Source organism: Phaethon lepturus, unplaced genomic scaffold, assembly GCF_000687285.1.
Source record: "Phaethon lepturus isolate BGI_N335 unplaced genomic scaffold, ASM68728v1 scaffold3696, whole genome shotgun sequence".
NCBI classification, from domain to species: domain Eukaryota; kingdom Metazoa; phylum Chordata; class Aves; order Phaethontiformes; family Phaethontidae; genus Phaethon; species Phaethon lepturus.
This window is the reverse complement of record NW_010543974.1, coordinates 77,004-97,463: the sequence shown is the minus strand read 5'-3', so window position 1 is coordinate 97,463 and position 20,460 is coordinate 77,004. Positions and strand designations below refer to the sequence as shown.

The following is a 20,460-nucleotide window of genomic DNA, read 5'->3' as shown; positions in this document are numbered from 1 at the left end:
GTATGTTGCAAAACAAGGCTTCTGCTCATACAGACTTTTTAACATGCAATAAATTTGCCATACCTTTCAATTGCCATTCAACAGTATATTGAGAGTTACACTTCAGATGCGTGACAATGTTCAAATACCACAGAAATTGATTCAAAAATTCAAATACCACCTTGGAGGAAAAAAAAACCACGAAACTGGTAACTGTATTGCCATTGTAAAGATAAAGAACTTGGCTAGTGTGTCATAGAATGTAGTTTTAGGTATCAATGGTGTCAGAACATTTAAGAGGAAGGGATTAATCACCAGTACACTGCTAACCTGTCTCATTTTCCAGTTTTTGTATCTCATTTTGTCCAGCCTCTGTGAGGTAAGATAAGAGTCTTTTATAGGCTTCTCTGTTGAAAAAAACATGAGAATGTAACATGTTACTTAAACAGTCTCATACATCCTAGGAATAAAAGCACAGAATTCCCAAACACATTGTTTACATGCTGGGATGTTAAAACACAGTAACTCCTCCTGCCACCCGCATCTATTCAACTGCTTGATTTGCTGTGAATTTTTAGCATAGCCAGGTTGGAAGACAAATAAGGATTGCATTGTTTATGGCTACAAGGGTAGTGAAGATGCTTAGAAATTTACTTGCTTAGTAAACTGCTGTGAAGTAGAATTTTTTTATTTTAAAACATGGAGTTTCCAAGGCTTAGATGAGATTGGCAGTCAGACTTCATCATGTTTGCTATCTGATTTCTGCACAAGAAATCTCTCTGTGACTCATGCCACAGCACAGTGATGTGAGCCACCGGCTCCAGGGTGCAGACTGGCACTGACACAGGGTCAGGACATCACCATCAACAAAGGGCAATGACCATTTTAACATAAACCTGGAATTCAGAAGGGGACTGTCACTCAAGTGGATTTTCCAGAAGAGTGCATATGTGTTGGTGAGACTTTTCACCTTAAGTTCATTCTAATACTCTCCAAGCCAGACAATATAATTATTGTTGAAGTACAGCCTCTGACATTTAGGTCTATTCTAATTATATATTTTTTTCATGAAAAGAAACAAAACTGCAGTTTTCACACTAGTTCCTTGCAATAACAACACTGCACATCACCACTATAAGCATCTAATGCAACTCCTGAACTTTGTTTCTTTTATATATATATATATATATATGGGTTTGTACTTTAATGTCTACAACAATTGCACAGAATATGTTAATATAACGTTATTTAGTGGCTGGGAATGAAGAGAGAAAATCAGTTATTAGTGTTCTTACAATCAAATGTTCATGGGTCACCTTAGACTGCTGGGTAATGGAGTACAGTCTAAGCACAAATTATTAATACAAAACATCAACAACAGTTTTAACAATGCATACGTTAAGTGATGAGGCAAAAAGAAATTTAGTTCCCCAGTAATCTCCAAGCAGATATTTCAGGAAGCTCAGCCCCTCTCCCCCCTTTTTTTTTCCCCCTTCATATTTTGTAGGTAAAGGGATGAATTTTACCTTATTAACAGTGTAAAGAAAAATGAAAATTAGCTACGAAATACATTATCCAAAGATCATAATCAGGTAGTATGCAGAGGCAACCCAGCGTCACATAAATTCTACTGGGGTCCACAGCCCTAGTGTCAAGCCATCTCTGAAAATATTTAGCAAATATAGATGGCTTTAAACCATGAAAGGCCTGAGCGAAGGGATATTTCTGGCTGAACACACTTAAAAAATCACTCACTTTTGAGTATCTATTGTGCTGCTGTCTAACATTCCTTTCTCTCAAGAGAACAAACCTCTACTGCTCATTGTCAAAAAACAGTATTAAATAAATTAAAAAAAAAAAAAAAAATCAAACCTCTGTGCAGCATTTCTTCCAAGACCTTGTTTGTGCTCTGAATCCTTCAGAGACTGTGTGATTGTGGGAATCAGGCTGGTAACTAACGTCTGATCCAAGACTGCCACCGTTTCTAGTATGCTGAAAACCCGGTGATCATACACGGCAGTATAGTCCTGGATAAACTGCCTGCGGGGGACACAAGCGCACGTAATGCAAGGTCAAAACGAGATGCAGAGAACACGCCAAGACGAACTGAAGAGTCTAATCAGAACAAGCAATCTGGCTGCATGGCAATTTTCATATTGTTACACCGAAATACTCTACATGGAATACTTTCTCTAAACAAAGCCATGCTTTTTAAGGCTAATGCTAAAAATCCCACACATTTATTTTCCAGTAAATTGTCAGATTCTGCTACTGTTTCACCAGGGCTGACTTGTTTCAGAGCACTTCACTTTGTCAAGCATCTGTCTGAATGCAAAACCAAAACATGTACTTATTATTTAACAACAACAACCATCTAGATTAAAGTCTGCAGAAATAATGTTAGCGTTTCTTATAAAGCTCCACCGGACCTTAAGCAGGGCAGACCACTGGATCGAAGTGCACCCATTTGTCTTCCTGAGGGTTTGAGGTCTTTAAAGATCACCGATTACATTTGAATCACAAGTAACACCCTAGGGATGAAACATCCCATGGAAGTGATGTATCACGTGCAGGGAGACTGGCATGCCCACAAGCATCCGTTCTTATTTCAGTAAGAAAGAAGTCTTTCTGGAGCTTTCATCTAGATGTGACCCAGCAGAGCACCACTGCTTAGGTTTGCAAAATGCCTTCAGGTCTCAGGTCACGCAGCTCTTCTTCTGTATCCATGTGAGAAGCAGGATTAATTTTGCAGAAGCACAGAATAAGTATAATTTACATTATAATAGTCTATTATTTATTTGTCACTAAAATCAAATCAATTTAAAAAAAAAGCTAAGCATGTTATATGAGGATTTGATCTCCATCATATGCACTTCAAATTAGGCACACACATCTTTCACAGCACCTAACACTGACCATCCCCTTTCATGAGGAGTTTTTCCCAACACACCTCTCTATTATGTACCTTTCAAAACAGCACCTAACCCCTCAGAAAGCAGGTACTTTTCTCTCTTCTACTTTTTTTGTTCTGGCTTTATGGCCAAGCTATATTTAAAACCAGTGCCAAAAGTACTGTTATTTAAATACCATAAACAAGTGACAATGCAGTATGTTAAGGATAATTAGTTATTTTGAAAAAACATGTTTGCTGTCAATTGGCTTGCAGTAGCTTCACTGCCAGTTGGCATATTTTCCGGTTACCTAAATACAGAAGTCAGCTGGGTGGCACGTTCTCCTCCTGACCCTGCTTGGCAGCCTTCTACCATGTACTGTAAAATGTCTGTAGATATTTTTTTAACTGTAAAAGAAAAATCACAGATTTACACAGAGCTCTTGAACTGACCATCTGGAGAATGTCTTTCAGGAAGACTACAATTTTTAAATGAGAAAAAAATGGTTTTATCTTACTTTGATACAAAGGAAATGACTGTGAGAGCAGTTAGTTAGATTGGCCATAAAAAGAATGAATCACAGATTTATGCAAAAGTCTTATTTTCACCACCATTATCCTTTAAACCTACAGATTTTTAAGTAAACTATGGTCTCTTTAAGTCAAAGCAAAGAGACACACTCTTAGTGGAAATAGAGATTTTATTTAAATTTAAGTTCTGTTTGTATTCTTTAATCACTCCTATTTGAATTAAAGAAAAGCAGTCATGGCATTATACCCTGCCCAAAGCTATACTGATCTACTTCTTACTTTCAGTGGTGGATTTTGTTCTGAACTCCACCCTACCTCTTTTTTTAACAAAAAAACCCAAAACCAAACAAACAAACAAAAAACCACAACAAAAAAACCCCCCACAAACCCAAAACCCTACCACAAAACCCCACTATTTTCTTCCCCTTAATTGTTTCCAAAGATTCAAGTTGCAAGATACAGCTCTTCCTTTGTACAGGTGGACCTGGGCTGCAAGGACTTTTCTAACAAGGGTGTGGTGGAGGCCTGTGCAGGCAGGCAGTGAGCTGGTGGCCACAGCAGCACAAGACATATGTCTCTACCTACTGTGCAATGTGCTGTAGAGTAGGATCTTTCAGCTGCAGGCAGATATGGCTGTGATGGCAAAAGGGGGAAGAAAGGTGTGTGATGATTCAGCTGATTTCCTAAAGCATATCTTGTCCTTGAAGCTTTTATAGACCAGAATTAAAAAGTACTTCATTAGACAAAATTCCCAGAAGTCAGAGGTGAATCCCCATTTTGCTTAATGCCTTTACTGGCAGCAAGAAGTGGACATTTTGAGCCTATGCACACATGCACATTCATTATACAACTGTGGAGTGAACAGAGTGCTTCATTTTTAAAGAAGCTAAAAATAAAGAAGTTCTCACTACCAAACAAAGCATGCTAAAAGAAGAAAGAATACTCAAAGACGCCTTCAGAGAGCAACATGCTATTTTTAGTCCATTTATAATGCCTCTGTGGGGAGAACATACGCTAGTCATAGAATCATAGAATAGTTTGGGTTGGACCTTAAAGATCATCTAGTTCCAGTCCCCCTGCGATGGGCAGGGACACCTTCCACTAGACCAGGTTACTCAAAGACTCATCCAACCTGGCCTTGAACACTTCCAGGGATGGGGCATCCACAACCTCTCTGGGCAACTTCTTCCAGTGCCTCGCCACCCTCAGAGTGAGGAATTTCTTCTTTAATCTAAATTTACCCTCTTTCAGTTTAAAGCTGTTACCCCTTGTTCTATCACTACATGCCCTTGTAAAAAGTCCCTCTCCAGCTTTCTTGTAGGCCCCCTTCAGGTACTGGAAGGCTGCAATAAGGTGTCCCCGAAGCCTTCTCTTCTCCAGGCTGAACAACCCCAACTCTCTCAGCCTGTCTTCATAGGAGAGGTGTTCCATCTCTCAGATCATCTTCATGGTGTCACTTCGTGACCTCCAGATCATCTTCTGGACTTGCTCCAACAGGTCCATGTCCTTCTTATGTTGGAGGCCCCACAACTGGATGCAGTACTCCAAGTGGGGTCTCACGAGAGCAGAGTAGAGGGGGAGAATCACCTCCCTTGACCTGCTGGCCACACTTCTTTTGATGCAGTCTTCTTTGGTCTCAAACCTTTAGATGTAAGCAAACTTCTACAGTTACTAAGTTTGGAAGAAATGAGATAGCAAGGATGGGGAGAAGGGAAATGCTCTTCAGATTCCTGAGAAGTTGATCATTAGTTATCAGAGAGAGAACTGAGGCAGGACTTCTCTGCCTCTTGGAGGCAAAAGGCCCAGACCAGTTAATGAAAAAAGAAAGGCTGTCCAGTTTATCTGGCCAAAGTATCTCATTCACCTCATCTAAGTGTCTTAAATATTGGGATGAAAGATGCTCAGCAGTACAAAAATCTTACAGGTGTGCAGAGATGTATTGAAAGCAAACACACAGCTCACCTTGTAGCTCATTAACCAATACCATGCATTTCAACACGGCTGGGAGAACTAGGTCAATGTCACATAGTTCAGTGCTCTTGGTTCTCTGAAGTACTTCAAGAATGAAAGCAAGAACTGAGGCCAAGCGAGGAGGTGGAGCGTTACCTTTGAACTGCATGTAGTTTTCACTAGGAAGACAAAGCAAACAAGAACAGAGTCTATAATTTGTTTTTTCCATTCAATGCAAGCACCATATACCTTAAAATAACTTTGTGATATTTCAGCACGAGGCCTATTACATAGATTTCTATCTTTATCTAGGCTCAACTAATGGCTTCTATTTGTCTTAGTCTTAGAAAAGACTCCAAATTTATCAGAGGACAGTGGCACCTTCTGACTCTTCTGTTGAGAGGGAACTGAGAAATAACAGCTATCATAATTATAATTAAAAGGCAAGTGTGACTATAAAAGTTAAAATACAAAGGCAGCTTCATAAAATATTTGAATAAAGGGAGGAGTCAAGATTCTAAGACCCTAAAACAACATGCAAAATACAACTGTTGTTCAATTATTTTATTTAGCTTTCTGTGCTTTCAACTCACAGTCCAACTTGTGCTAACAGCTCTGCCGTTATACTGGTACTGTTATTTTATTTCTGTCAAGAGTGTTGTAACGGGACAGTCAATGTCTGCTTTTGCTCCATCAAAACTAACAGAATCATCTCCAGTATAAAATTTGTCACAAAGATAAAAGGTGACCTGTCAATCTGCAACAAGAGCAAATTTTGACATCATGCACATTGAGTGTTCCAATTTGAACAGCTTGATTTGTTATTTTTCTGCAAAAGGATACAAGAATATGAACTACTGTTGGTTTGACATTACAAATTACTGAAATCTGAAGATAGTTTAAATTGAAGCATTCAGGAAAGAGGAGTGCAGGTAAGAAGAACACAGCATTTATTCATCAGTTAGCAAGAGAACTCTCAGAACCTTCAAACAAACTTTTTAGATACTTAATATTAGGTACCATTACCTACTCAAACAAGGCATGGGTGTTTACAGAGCAATGCAGCAATTAAAAACCACCATCCTTGTTCAAAACTTAGTAAGGCAGGCTTCTACAACTTTCAGATGAAACCTGACTTTGAGATATGTGAGTATTTCATTGCACAGCTTCAGGGCACTGGTATAGCTTAGCAAATATTGTAAAATTGTAGTTGCATACTTTTTAACTTTAATTGTAACATTTTACTTCTATATTTCTTGTATCATGTGATCTTACTCACTTTAATATTAGCAACTTGGAAATATTCTATCCCATTAATTTACTAAGAAAATTTCACACTAGTTTTTTTGGGGGTGCTCTTCCACTGAAACGGTTCTCCGACCTGGCTAATACACCCCTGATCATATCGTTCAGTTTCCTCTGTGCAAGATATTTGGTAGCTTTCACATGGCAAAATGGCTAGCGAATTCTGTACGTATTTCTGTATAGACCTAGTGACTGCCCAACAGTTGGCAAATCAGACCACTGCTCAGTTCTAAGACATTCTTCTCAGATCACTAAGGAACGTTTCATGTCTTATAAATCACCAAGTGCCATTACACTTTCAGAACTTTCTTTTCATTATCAATCTTAAAATTCACACATGCATGCACACATTCAAAAATAACTTTATTAAGATGACAAAGTTTGAGTATTCGTAAGTTAAAAACATGTCAGAACTAAGATTGTGAAATCGTAATTCCCTCCCTGAAATATGTGATAATACAGGCTTTATTTACAGGATAGCCTATCATATTTACCCAAGATCAACACTGAAATTCTTTTAATCAACATGTATACACACTCTTTTCAACAAAAGAAAAATACACTTACCTTGGATATAAACAATCACCTTATATTTGAGGGGGTTTAATTCCTCTCCCAACATAGACAAAAACCCAGATTGTTCCCTATTCTGCAGTATATAAAACAAAGCTTCAGCCTTTTAGCAGCAGGGACGCAGCATTTATAGCTGCTGTTGACATTGTGCGAGTAGTGACAACACAGTGAACAAGTACTGCCTCCCTGCCTCTACGTCTTCCTCTCCCTTCACCCCAGATTCTCCATTTCCCCTGGGCAGCTGGCACACCCTGACACCTACAGAGCAACGAGGCCTCCCATGCACAGGTAACTGTGGCAACTATAAGCCCTACAACTCTGACCCTAAATACAGCCTGAGACACAAACATACGATGATGATGTACCTCAGAGTGTAATTCTTCTAGAAAAATACTTGCTTTTCAAGTGGCCCCATGTGATATTTTTTCTTATAGTTTAGGACCTTTATCCTCAATGACTCTCACCAGTCTCCAGATCTTCCCAGTTTCACTCTCCTGATGTTTACACATTGTCCTTCCTTTGCTCCCTGCCCAGCAACTTACAGGCTCTTCCCAAAGCCAAACTAACAGTTAACTAAGAAAACGGTGGCATTCCCTTCCTCACTAGCTATTTGTGGAATCCGAATAAGTGATGGTTTTTTATTTCACGGGTCCTTACTTTATGACATGCAGAGTGGTCTTCCGTAGACGGAGCATCTGGGGGGCTGTAATGGAACTGCATAAAGCAATCAGCATAGGATGCTGTCCGGCTCCAAGCGTGGTCGGAGAAGAAGGGAGAAATCGCCCAAAATACTGTTGAATAATGCTCCCAAGCAGTTGATTTAAATAGGCCCCCTGTGTTTGGGACTGACAACATATAAAGGACAGGCCCTGTGGAAGAAAATTTTAGACAGTGAGAAACTGAATAAATTTTTAACAATACTTTTGAATAAATCTTTAACCACAGTAGGCTAAATACTTGCTACATGCTATGTAAACTGCTGCACACAGAGTAACTACTGCATGACAAATAAGCATCAGTAATTTGCTGCAGATATGATGGTCTACAAAAGAAGACAGGGCAAGGCTTGCACAGGAGAGAAGAATCTTTTACTACACTAATTAAGATATTGGAAGATAAGCTTTGGGACACACAAGCTCCCCTTCAAATCTGAAATAAAACTTTGGCACTTCAGACCTGAGAAAGTGTTTCTGTGCCCAAGAGCTCCTCGTTTCTTTTTCAACTCTGTACGTGGTCTAACAAAGTATATTAGTCAGGTAAGATTTATGACGGGAGAGAGAGAATACCTCATCTGTTTGTAAAGCACCATGTGAGATTTTTGTACGAATGATATAGCAGAAAAATGAGCACTTAGAATCATGGTCTGACAAGAAAAAATTTGCTTGTAGTGTGAACAAATTAGGGTAAATTAGGCACCATTTATACGGGATTTAGAGGTTTTTCAAAATAATCTTTAAGATAAGGCTGATACTGCTGTGATTTATCCAATATATGCTATATTGATCCAGAGAAAAATCTATAATGAAAGTCTTGCCCAGCAAGTGCCTCTCTGAACCCTACCCATAGCTATACAATATGTACATGGTACATCTCAGAAAAAAGAGTGTTCTTCTTACTGGTATAAGTTGCTGTTGAGAGAAAGTTAAGAGTTTCCTTCCCTCTCCTTTGGTTACCGGAAGGAAGAACAAATCACTAATTAAAAAAAAAAAAAAAAAAAATCCAGTGACCTCCTATCACAAGGGTTACAATCAGCGGCACAAAAAGAAGCCTCTTGAAAATTCAGAGTTTTCACAATAGTTTTCCCCAACAAGAATAATGGCGTAAAAGAAGTTCAAGCACAGAGGTCCCTAGACAGCAACTTCAACCGTACTTCAAAATTCCACTAGCATAGCAATCCAGACCCCAGTTTTAGTAGGAGTATCTGCCTGAATATTTATGGTTGCTGAGGCAAGCTAACGCCCCCAATATATGAATGAATAGTTCAATGCAAGCTGCTTTTGTTCCCCAGCTACTGACAAAGAGTATTTCTGTCGCTTTTCGCATAGGAGTCCATCCCCAAAAAGATTTTCATCTATACCTGTCTCTGTGAACGCAACAGAACAATTCTTTCAGGAAAAAAAGCAGGCTGAGTCATAGCTGAGGGTCATCTTGGCACTTTCTTGAAATGGGGCGTACTGAGAGTACCAAACCCACTTTTGGTTCCGCAGTAAACAAATACAGGAAACATGAGCTTTCATGAAACGAGGTGCTTCAGGACCTGCCTGAAGACCTACAGAAGTAGGTGACCCTCCTGAACACAGACATGTGTGGTTAGAGTTTAACTTCACATATCAGAGAGCTAGAGCTCCTTGGTAATTTTGGTAAGTCCCAATGACAAAAACCACACTTCCTGAACTGGGGCTTTGATAAACAGTTCAGATTCTCTCCTCCTTTTCTGTACGTACAGCAAATTTTTGTAGGAAAAAGCAGTTGCTGCTATATCAGAATTTTAAAAACACTGTTGGCAAGTAGCAGACTCAGAGAGACATGTTACAGATGACAGATTATTTAGTATGTAAGCTTGAGTGTTTGGTGTTTTCAATAAGATGTTGCAGCAGGCATAAAGAAGAGTTGCCTGTGCTTTCTGTAGTACAGCTCTTACAAAAGACAGAAAATAGTCCATAATCCCAAAAGCAAGAGCTGGCACTCGTAAGACTCTAGACTGTTCTAACACTATAAAAAAAATCTGTGAGAAAGTGTATTATCTCATAAAAGGGACATAAATAACATCACAACCTTACAGAGGACACCTGTAGGAATACATGAAGAACACAACACCTGTGAAGAACAATGATAATTACTAAAATGAAACAGTTCTTCAATTTGAGGATCAACAAATGCTACATAGTATCAGGACAAGAAGGAAGGTGGCAGTTATTAAATAATAAGAGTTACTGTTTTTAAGAAATTATCCTAAAGATATTTTATAGGTGCAATAAAAAGTAAAAAATATTAGAATTTAGATATCTGAAAGATCACTGAGTAATTTTTGCAGATCTTCTAATTGTTTCATTTGAAGATGGATCAACAAACCTAGCCTGATCCTTCAAAAAAGCATTTTCATTTTTTGAGTTGAAGTAAACTGATTCCAATTTTTTGGGGTGTGGGATAGGGAGAGATGTAATCTGAAAAAGAAGGAAAGGATTAAATAAAAAAAAACCAACATCCTGTCAAGAGCATTAGTGAAAGATACTCTTCTTGACTAGAGAGGAAAAAAGGATATAAGTTAACTAGTGATCTTTTTCTTTAGTTATCTGATGAGGATGGAGTGAGCTTTTGAAACCCTGTAAGGAGAGCTGTTAAGTAGCATTTAATACCACGGAAAATGCCTTTTTTTCTGTAACAATGTTTTCTTTAGAAAGGATTCTAGGTTCCTTTTTGGTGTGTCAGGCAGAGATGCTGCTTCTCAAAAAAGGTGTAATTTTTTAAATGACGTAGTAATACCAAAATTCTCTCTTCAATAAGGAGGATCCTCATAATTTTTCTTAATGAAAGTTACAAGATTAGCACCAATGGCTTCCAAGATACAAATTCTTTTTTCCAGTGAGACAACAGTGAAAAAAATCACCTTCCATTTTGTTGTGAGCCAGAAAAACACTCCTAAATAAAAAAACCCTCCTCTTCCACAGAGTAGAAAAATCCATGAATCAGTCCTCACACATGAAGGGTAGGTCTACAACATCAAAGCTCTTCACAGAACAATCATCACACCTTTGACCCTTATGCTTCTACTGTTCCCTAAAAGTTTCCAGAGAAGAATCTGCATTTCTCTTTTGGACATGAAGGCCCATTGACTTTAGCTCAACACTGTGTTCTTTATTTTGCACTCTTTTTTTCTTGCATAAGTGCTGAAAGCAACAGACCTGCACAAGGTCTGACAACGCCATATCCCAAGTGGCACAAGGGATAAATTACCAACACTGCACAGTAGCTGCAAATCTCTCAGTTCAATGGCAAAATATCCTAGGCAGCGCTGGCCGAGGATGTAATTACAAGGAAATCACATAGAACTTTCTTCTTTTAAATCCTACCGGTAATTAACAGAGATGAAGGAAGCTACTGTTCATAGGAGAGAAAAGGAACACATGCTACTGGACTGCAATTCTGGACCAGAGATCTGACATCAATCACATCAGACCCCTAGGACAATCCCTACAAAGCAGATGGACTTTAAAGGGTTGGTAGAGCCACCCTCTTTTTCTTAACTATGTTCTTTAGTCATCTTCTGAAGTTAAAAAAAAAACCAACCAAAAAAAAAAACCAAAACCCAAAGACACTTTAAGGGGAGCAGAGGGGCATGACAACATCTGCTCCTCATTTTAACAGAAAGGCAACTGATTCCTGTGTGTGTTCACTGCAGGAACCTTTTGTGGCCAGAGCTGCCTCTTTCTTCTGATTTATCCATGTATCTGTAAATCACCTGTGGAGAGCGAAGAACCGATTAGTATGGATTACTGGAACTATTCACTGCAGAAATGCCAAGCTACCTAATGATGACTTATAATATCAGTCCTGCTGTTGGAATAAATCTGCTGTTCACCAATTAATGTTGTACAATTCCTATTAAACACATACTATAATTCACAAAATGTATTAATAAGCTTGCTCAAATATTGGACCACAGATGTGGCTCACAGGAGGGCTTTTAAGGTCTGATCTCTGACAAATGCTGAGCCTGCACAGGCCCATTAAAATCACAGGAAAATGTATGTGCCAAGCACTACTTAGAATTAAGCTCTTTCACTACTCTCATGTATTTAGATAGAAATCAACCATCTTCTGTCTTTGGACAGGATTAATGCTGATAAATCAAACAGGGTATCTTACCTTTCCCATCATTGTGCTTATTCTATGCACCTACACTGTATTCTGCAAGGTACATTTAAACTAATGTGTCTTCTCTAAAAAAAGTTCTGTATACCGCTTCAGTTTTTTCCCATATTACTGGTAAATGCATACCAAAATTCCTCCAAATCATTCTCCAGTCTCTTGCTTTCATGTTTCCTGTGGTAACCTTCAGCAATCCACTATCACGCAAATGAACTCAACTTCTTTTTACCACGGCAAAATAGCTCATGTTAGATTTTGCATGCCTCACTATCTCATAATTAATAGCAGTCCCATAAAAGTATAAAATGGCTGTTCATTCACGTCTTTCATGCTTTACTTTCTGAAGCACATCATTCAAACAACCCTGAGGACAATTTTGATATTATATCCCAAAAACTTTCTTAGGTGATCAAACATTATCAAAAAAGATGATGCACAGTGAAAGAAATAATATCCAGACAGTAACCCTTTAGGCAAGAAAAAAACCCCACTAGCTTAAAAGTTGCTAGAGCTAAGCTATTTTGAAAAGGCAGAACTCAGTGACTGGGTTTGAAGGAAACTTCTAGGTAAGTTCAATCTATAGTGCAGAACAGATCAGTTGCCCAATAACTGTTAAAAGGCACAGCTGTATAGCCCAGATTTATATATACAGTAAACACAAACATAACAAATAAATACAGTCGGTCTAAGTTGAGGAGAGAGAAGCTCAATGTCTAGTCTTAATTAGTGCATTTGACAATGATTTGTGCTTGTGTAAAACTAAACAAAGCCTGTAATTTTGGTCTATTAAAAATAAACCTGTAGGGTGGGGGGGGTGGTGAGGGAGGGTGCTATACAGTCATCAGTTTCGATGAATTGTGAACTATACTTTGGGGAGAGAAGAAGGAGATTCATATGTTGTCCTAAGAGATGAAAAATTGGCCTCTGACATTTTAGGGTGACAAAGGCGATGTCCTCTCTTAGCATAGCACAGTGACAACAACATTGTTCTTGTTTTTAAGCCTGCTGCCCAAGTTGTGTGGCCAGTTGCATTACCATTACACAGGGTATGTGACCGTTTGGGGAATCTTTTTCTATAACAATTCAGAAATTCTATAGGATGTCATAAGATTGCTGCATCAATGAATGTGTGAAATTAATTACCTGCTACTAAGACTGATTTCAAGTCCTTTTCAAAACCCACATAAAAGGATCAAATAAACCACATTAAGTTGTTAGAAGCTCTGGAAAGAGGGAAGTTCTGCAAACCATTGCCTGCAAACTAATAAGTTTTCTGAGAACTAAGAAGGTTTTTTGGACAAAGGAGGAGGAGCCCACACTGAAGGAGCTGAAGGAGAATTCAGAACAAAAAAAGAAGAGAAGATTGAGATGGAGCCTGGAACTTTTCAGAAGACTGGAAAAAAGGAAAAAAAGAATTGAAAAGACCTCTGAGTAGAAATGCTAGTCAAGGACTTTTATTCTATGACTATGAATAAAGAATTTGCATGTATAAGATATTTTGCATGGTCTCCAAATTCCTGTTTCTTTATTTTCATGTAACTGCCAAAGGATTAAGTTGTAAGCTAGAGTATTAACAGGGACAGATCTATGGAAGAATGTTTGTCTAACATTAGGGTGAATTAAGGCTCCTGCACTAAAATATCACTGCTTCACCTCCAAGAATGGGCACCAGACAAAGGGCAGCCACCCAAGGAGAGCCTGATCACACATCTTGCCGGCAGCTTAAGTTAGTTAAGGTGGGTTTGTTTCCAGAGGATGCTGTCTCTCTGTCTTTCCTCCCACCATGTTTACATGCTTTCCTTCCCACATATACTGTTTTATCACTCTTCTGATACACCCATTTGAGGTTTTGGGGTTTTTGTTTGTTTTGTGAGGCTAGTTACTAGTTGAGTCAACTCACTAGTTGACTAAACATCCCATATTCACAGAATCATTAAAGCAAATTAAATGGGAATGCACACGTGTGTGAAAGGGAATGAATTTAGCCTTTAAGCCAACTTGCCTTAAGCCAAGTGTGAAATGATAACCTGAAAAATCAGAGTATGCCCAGAATCCATTCGATCTCAAAGGAGCTCAGAAGCAGTCCTAAGAGTATTTTTTTAAAATTATATTGGAATATTTTCATTTTTTGTTGATCTTAAGTCAGAATTTTCCCACTTTTGCAAATAAAGGAAATTAATTACCTACTCCTACTATTATTCCTGGCTCAAGGAATGGGCCACAAGCTCGAGGAATGGGCCCGTGAGAACCTCATGAGGTTCAACAAGGCCAAGTGCAGGGCCCTGCACCTGGGTCGGCAACCCTCAGTATCAATACAGGCTGGGGGATGAAGGGATGGAGAGCAGCCCTGCCAAGAAGGACTTGGGGGTACTGCTGGATGAAAAGCTGGACATGAGCCAGCAATGTGCACCCGTAGCCCAGAAGGCCAACCGTATCCTGGGCTGTATCCAAAGAAGTGTGGCCAGCAGGTTGAGGGAGGTGATTCTGCCCCTCTGCTTCGCTCTGGTGAGACCCCACCTGGAGTCCTGCATCCAGCTCTGGTGCCCTCAGCACAGGAAAGACACGGACCTGTTGGAGCGGGTCCAGAAACACTGGTGGTGAAACACTGGCACAGGTTGCCCAGAGAGGTCGTAGATGTCCCATCCCTGAAAACATTCAAGGTCAGGTTGGACGGGGCTCTGAGCAACCTGGTCTAGTGGAAAATGTTCCTGCTCATTGCAGGGGGGTTGGATTAGATGATCTTTAAAGGTACCTTCCAACCCAAACTATTCTATGATTCTAAGATAAAGGGGAAGGAAGTATTTTGGGATGAGCGAAGCAGTTTGAAGCACTTCAAAATGCTGGAACTTTGTAAATATAAATAATTCATAGAACGTAGAAGTTTCATATTGAAATAGGAAATATAAGTCTCCTCTTTGTCTTCTCTCCCCAGTGTTGTTTGTCAATTTAAAGAATTGCTGGTTTTCTAGAAGCAGCATTTGTCTAAAATAAACTATTTGGTCAATAAGATCATCTAGCTCAGCCAGAAAGCACATGGACTACGCAGCAGACCGCTGAAGAGTACAACAGTGAGGTCAGGAAGTCAGAGACTGACAAAGAAAACAGGAAACAAAGGTCCACAACACTTTGACTTCAAAACCAACTTGAGTGGCTTCATCTTAAAACTATATCCGTATGTGCAGACTACAGAGAAACAGTGCTTTCTGACAAAAATACTAAATTAGCAAGCAGACAGTCACACTCTGTGGTAATATCAGTGTCCAGATGGTCCTACACATATATAGCTTCTGAAAATACCTACAGAGCAGCAAAGCAAGTCATATTCTGCACATCATTATATAATCATATGCACTTCCATATGACACGGCATCGATCACAATGCAACTTTTGAAAGAGGGAATAAATCCGAGGGATGTTTACAAAGTCACCACTGCATTGTTTCACAATACAATCCTGTAAAGTAATCAGTTAAGACTGCAATCAAAATGAAGACTAAGAGGGAAGGGAAAAAAGCAAGCAAAAAAAGACCCAAGGACTTACAAAGAAAACCATGTCAAGTTATTTATCTTAAAAATATATCCTTTTATCTTCCTCACCTGCAGGAATTAATCTCTTTCTACAGCTTCACCAAGCCTTACAGAGTTTCAAGAGTGAAAGGTAAGCTCAGGGGAGAATAGAAGGAGTAATGGGCAAGAAGGCTTTAGCCATTCAGGAATTTGATTCAGCAAAACACGTTCTCAAATTATTAAGATAAAACAGTGCCATGATACACAGAGGATTTTCTTTTGTTCCTAAGAGCAATGAAAAGAGTAGTTCATCTTTAATTATCTACAGTTAGCCAAGTCAAGGATGATTTAAAACAATTGTTTGCTCTGTCATCTCAACAAGTGTCTTGCTACATATTATGATTATTTGATCCACTGTTTCAGAAATCTCTCACATCAGAGACCAGTGTAAACAGCAGGTTGACTAACAGCTTCTCTATATACAGCAATCAGACTAGCAGCTCTGCAGCATAGTACAGCATAGCTGCATGCAATGAGAGGAAAGCCAATGGGGTGGCATTTTTCCTTCCACTTCCACAAGAAGAAAAAAAAATCTCCTGTTGCTGCTCTCTTTAAACTCAGTCAACACTTGTTTTGATTAGGGAAAAAGAAAACATCCTCTGCAATATGAATCTTTACCTGAAGATACATTTGTCTGCTGATAATAGAGTTCAGATATTTACCTGAAGGTAAAGAGGTAGGCTTTCCTGAATGGCAGACAGCAAAGCCACAGGCAGCTCTTTGTCCTGCTGGAGCACAGAGTGTGGCAGCAGTAAGCAATCCACAATGCGGAACAAGAGTTGCTGCGCTTTGGATGTAGCCAGTATTGGTGCCCAGAACTTTACCAGACATCCTATTGAAAAAAGAATCAAGAAATCCCAAATCAATTTACAGTCAGAAAATAAAAGAAAAATAAGAAAGCCTAGAGAGGCAATTATGTTATATTAGATAATCAAAGAGTAGCAACAGCAACTGAAATGTCTCATGTACTCATTCCATGCTATCCCTTCAGAAAAAGCCCAAAGTCCATTTACAGTTCAGCAAAATGAAAGGACTAAACTGATTCGATACATTACAATTACAAGTTTTTAGGCAAGTGAAGCTGCTTTAGGAAAAGTACAGTAATGTTAAAGAAAGGACAGTCTCTCACATCACTGAAGAAAAATTAACTAAACTTGATACATAACACTATTGCAATCAGCACACATTCACTAAACATTTACTTTACTGTGTGCATTCATCACATTTTACAGTGACACTGCCTCTGCCTTCCCTTCACGTTTATCTTACACCACTGTGGCCACATCAGCAACTACTCACACAGCAATTCAATGTTAGGAAACCATTAAATAACTTTCAAATTGTATTTACAGCATCTAACTCAGCAGATTAAAAAGAATGAGGGGCAGCCAACTCCAGTCAGCCAGCATGGTCTCTCCAGATCTTTGTGGGCTCTCAGTTCACTAAATGAGGGCCTCAGAGAACATCTTCCTTGTTTTCAACACATTAACCTATCACTTGTGCAGCTTTGAGCTAGTTTTAAGATCTTCCTTTTGAGTTACAAAAAAAAAAGTGTAAGAAGATGTTGATGTGTAAACACCCTAACTTTGAGAAACATCTTCATTGCAGATAAGGTGTAATTTTTCTTGAGAAAATACCTCCATACTCGTGAGTGTTAATACTCAAAATACAGATTAAATAAAACAAGATACCTATATGCAGTAGTTCCCACAGTCGTTCTTAACTTTGTATTTAATTAGAAGCAAGAAAAAGTTTGCTGGGTTGAAAATACAGGAATGGCTCAAGAAAATATGTTTAAGACTTTGAAAATAATGAAAGATCAAAAGTAGGCTGTTACAAGATATTATTAATCTATAAAAGTCATTCATTACCATCTCTAAAGACAACACAAAACAACATTAATCTTGTGGAGTGAAAGAAAACACAATGATCAATCATAGAGAAAGAGAAAGATCACTTAACAGTACTTCTAATAACGTTGTCTAAGCTTCCTGCTTTGAAAGAAACATGCTCATTCCAGCTAGAAGTACTCCTTCTATTATCGCTGATGTGATGTATGGGACCAGCAGAAGACACAATCTGACCACAGACAGGAGGTATTTAGATTTGTTAAGTTTCTTGCTTTATACTTATAATTTAACAAGCCCACAGAATGTGAAGAAGTGATTGAAATACACTGAAATATTTATTTTCTTTTAAACCTTTTTTATGTTTTCTTAACTAAAAGGACAATTTCTCGCACACAACAGCATGACTGAAGATTAATCATTTTCTACTGCAAAGAACAGAAAGGAAAATACCAATCTAAAATTACTTTACAGGGATCCAACTGAACATCTGGGTATCTAAAAACATTTAATTTGACATACATTTTGTATATCAAAATATACAGATCTTGCAGTAGGACAGTAAGTATTTTACAAAACTCAAATTCCATTACATTTGATGCACCTTCTACTTCTTGGTCATGCTTTTCACTGTACTCCTCATTATCATGATGTACACTGCATGTACATGTAAATCACTACCTCTATCTTTAACATACGTAAAGTTTACCCTGTTTTTAAAGGTAAGTGGGTCAGACTGTCACATTCCTTCCTAATAAACAGCACTTATTTTTCCACCCTATCAGTGGTTCCACATTTTAATGAACAAATACTAGAATCTGAGCTTTAATAAAGCACACAGTGTATGTAAGAGCAGCAGTTCTAAAAGGAAGCAAGTTACATTCCAAAGACAACCTGTCCACTCTCAGAGCTCCAGTAAATACAATGTAGCCTGTCATAATACTGCTTCACTGCTTTGTCATTGTTTCTGGTTTTGTTTAGGCAAAACAGGTGGTTTTCAGTGGTAGAAGACATGAAATCATCTTTCTTTTGAAAATACTGATTTGCAGGGGTAGTTTAAAAAAAAAAACAACAAAAACCACAAGGTGGTTAGACATCAGGCTAAACACCAAAGAAAATCAGTGGAAGAAAATTAAGTATCTAACTGTAACATCCTGGTGACTTTGGTTTTTTAAATCATTAAGATACAGTATAAAGAAAAAAAAAAAGTCACATTTTCCCTCATTAAGATACAGTATAAAGAAAAAAAAAAAAAAGTCACATTTTCCTGGTTCCTTAAAACTATTTCCTAAAAGAAAAGAGGTTGCAAAATAATTACCTATGATCCAATATGTAAGCTGCAGACCTTCTGGAGGTCCTTTTAGCTTCAGGTAAGGTTTTACATACTTTAATACATCACCTAAATACTCCAGAGTCTTTGCTACCATGGCAGATTTCTCAGGGAGTGTTTGAAGTCCACTGTAAGTTCTACCAACAGCCTGAGGAAACAAAAATATTGAAATAAATACAAACCAACTTACTAAGTCTTTCATGAGGTTTGTGTGAGTAATTTCTTTTTGTACACACAAAATATGATCTATAGTTCCTTTTCACTAGAATTATCCTATGAAGCCAACACAGAAATGTACAGTACCTTAATGAATTGGACGAGAGCATTTTTAGGGTCTTGCTTGAAAACTGACTCTTCAACATGAGCCTTTGAAAGAATGTTTTCTACTTCTGAGAGTTTAAAAATCAGTCTTGTCATTTCAGTCAGCTGTTCCATGTAGGCTTTCCCTGGTTGTTACAACAGAGCACAGCAGTAAATACAGTATACAGTTATGCTTTTTGATTTATTTTAGTCCCAAAATGATAAAGTGAAATGTGATTTTAAAATGTCTAAAATACAAGCATCCTGCAACCAACTGCATCTCGATAGACAAAGCACGTGTGTCCAAACTAGTTATTTTTCTAATACAGTTGTAAGAGAATGAAGAGTAATTAAGCACAGAAAACCAAGTTTTTCCTTTTACTGATGGTTTTGTTCAAAATCTACAAAAAGTATATGAAAAATAGTTGCCAGAAGATGTGTTCTACAGATAATTAGAACTGCAGTGTTTTATAGAAGAAGTGATGAAGTATTGCTCTAAGAAAGCAAAAGATACAATATAGAAAAGTTAAGAATTACTTGCAACTGGGTTTTTTCTCTTCTTTTTTTTTTTTTTTTTTTTCCTTTTAGGGCATTCACAGCATGATTTCTGATGATTTACTTCAGATTTTCACTTTTTTCAGAGCAGTTTCTCCATGGGGGAAAAATAGCTTGTCTCCTTGGGAGCAAGTTTTTGTTCTTTGCTTCCAAGGAAACAAGCTCTTTTATCTTTGTTTGTGATAAATTTGTCATATGCAGAGCAGGCAAACTATCAATAAATAGCACAAGGAGAGTAAAGAAACACATTTCATAATTAGGTAAAAGTAAAGGAATACAAACAAAAATACATTTTGTAATTAGCTGAAAATGTTTGCCAGTTTTGCAATATAGAATCATTACTGCAAACATTAGGGAAATGTGAACACTTACCAACTGTTCGCTCAGCATCTGTCTTGGCCAGCATACCAGTCGGTTGATCTATGAACATTTGCAAAATGCATCGAAACCAAGAACGTACTGTCAAAGCTTCATAGGATGTATAGCCCATACTAGAAAAAGCTTCACACAGTGCACTGCATAGGTAGAAGAGGAAGAAAAAGGCAAAGAGATCTAATAAAACCATGCAAAAAGGTAGCAGCGTCTCATTTGGCTGTAGACATATACACACAGTGCACCGAAACGATTAGAAATAAAGTAACAAGAAAGGCCAACTGGCATTCCTTTAGTGTACTCTACAGACTTTGCGCACAATATCCTGACGCCTGAATACAGAGAACATGATAAATTTGGCAATACCACACATAGTAATATAAAAGCATATAT

At 38.1% G+C, this 20,460-nt stretch overlaps 1 protein-coding gene across 1 annotated transcript in view; it reads right to left on the bottom strand.

Moving 5' to 3' along the window:
* Positions 1-210: 210 nt before the first annotated feature.
* The window catches only part of MMS22L (MMS22-like, DNA repair protein), a gene marked incomplete at its 5' end in the record, with an annotated part of 94,736 nt that continues 74,486 nt past the window's right edge, over positions 211-20,460 (bottom strand). Inside the window, 9 exon segments of the mRNA XM_010288514.1 lie at positions 211-386; positions 1,852-2,019; positions 3,181-3,277; positions 5,363-5,529; positions 7,886-8,097; positions 16,326-16,495; positions 18,829-18,988; positions 19,144-19,286; positions 20,068-20,210. Coding sequence (XP_010286816.1) covers positions 305-386; positions 1,852-2,019; positions 3,181-3,277; positions 5,363-5,529; positions 7,886-8,097; positions 16,326-16,495; positions 18,829-18,988; positions 19,144-19,286; positions 20,068-20,210 — 1,342 coding nt within the window.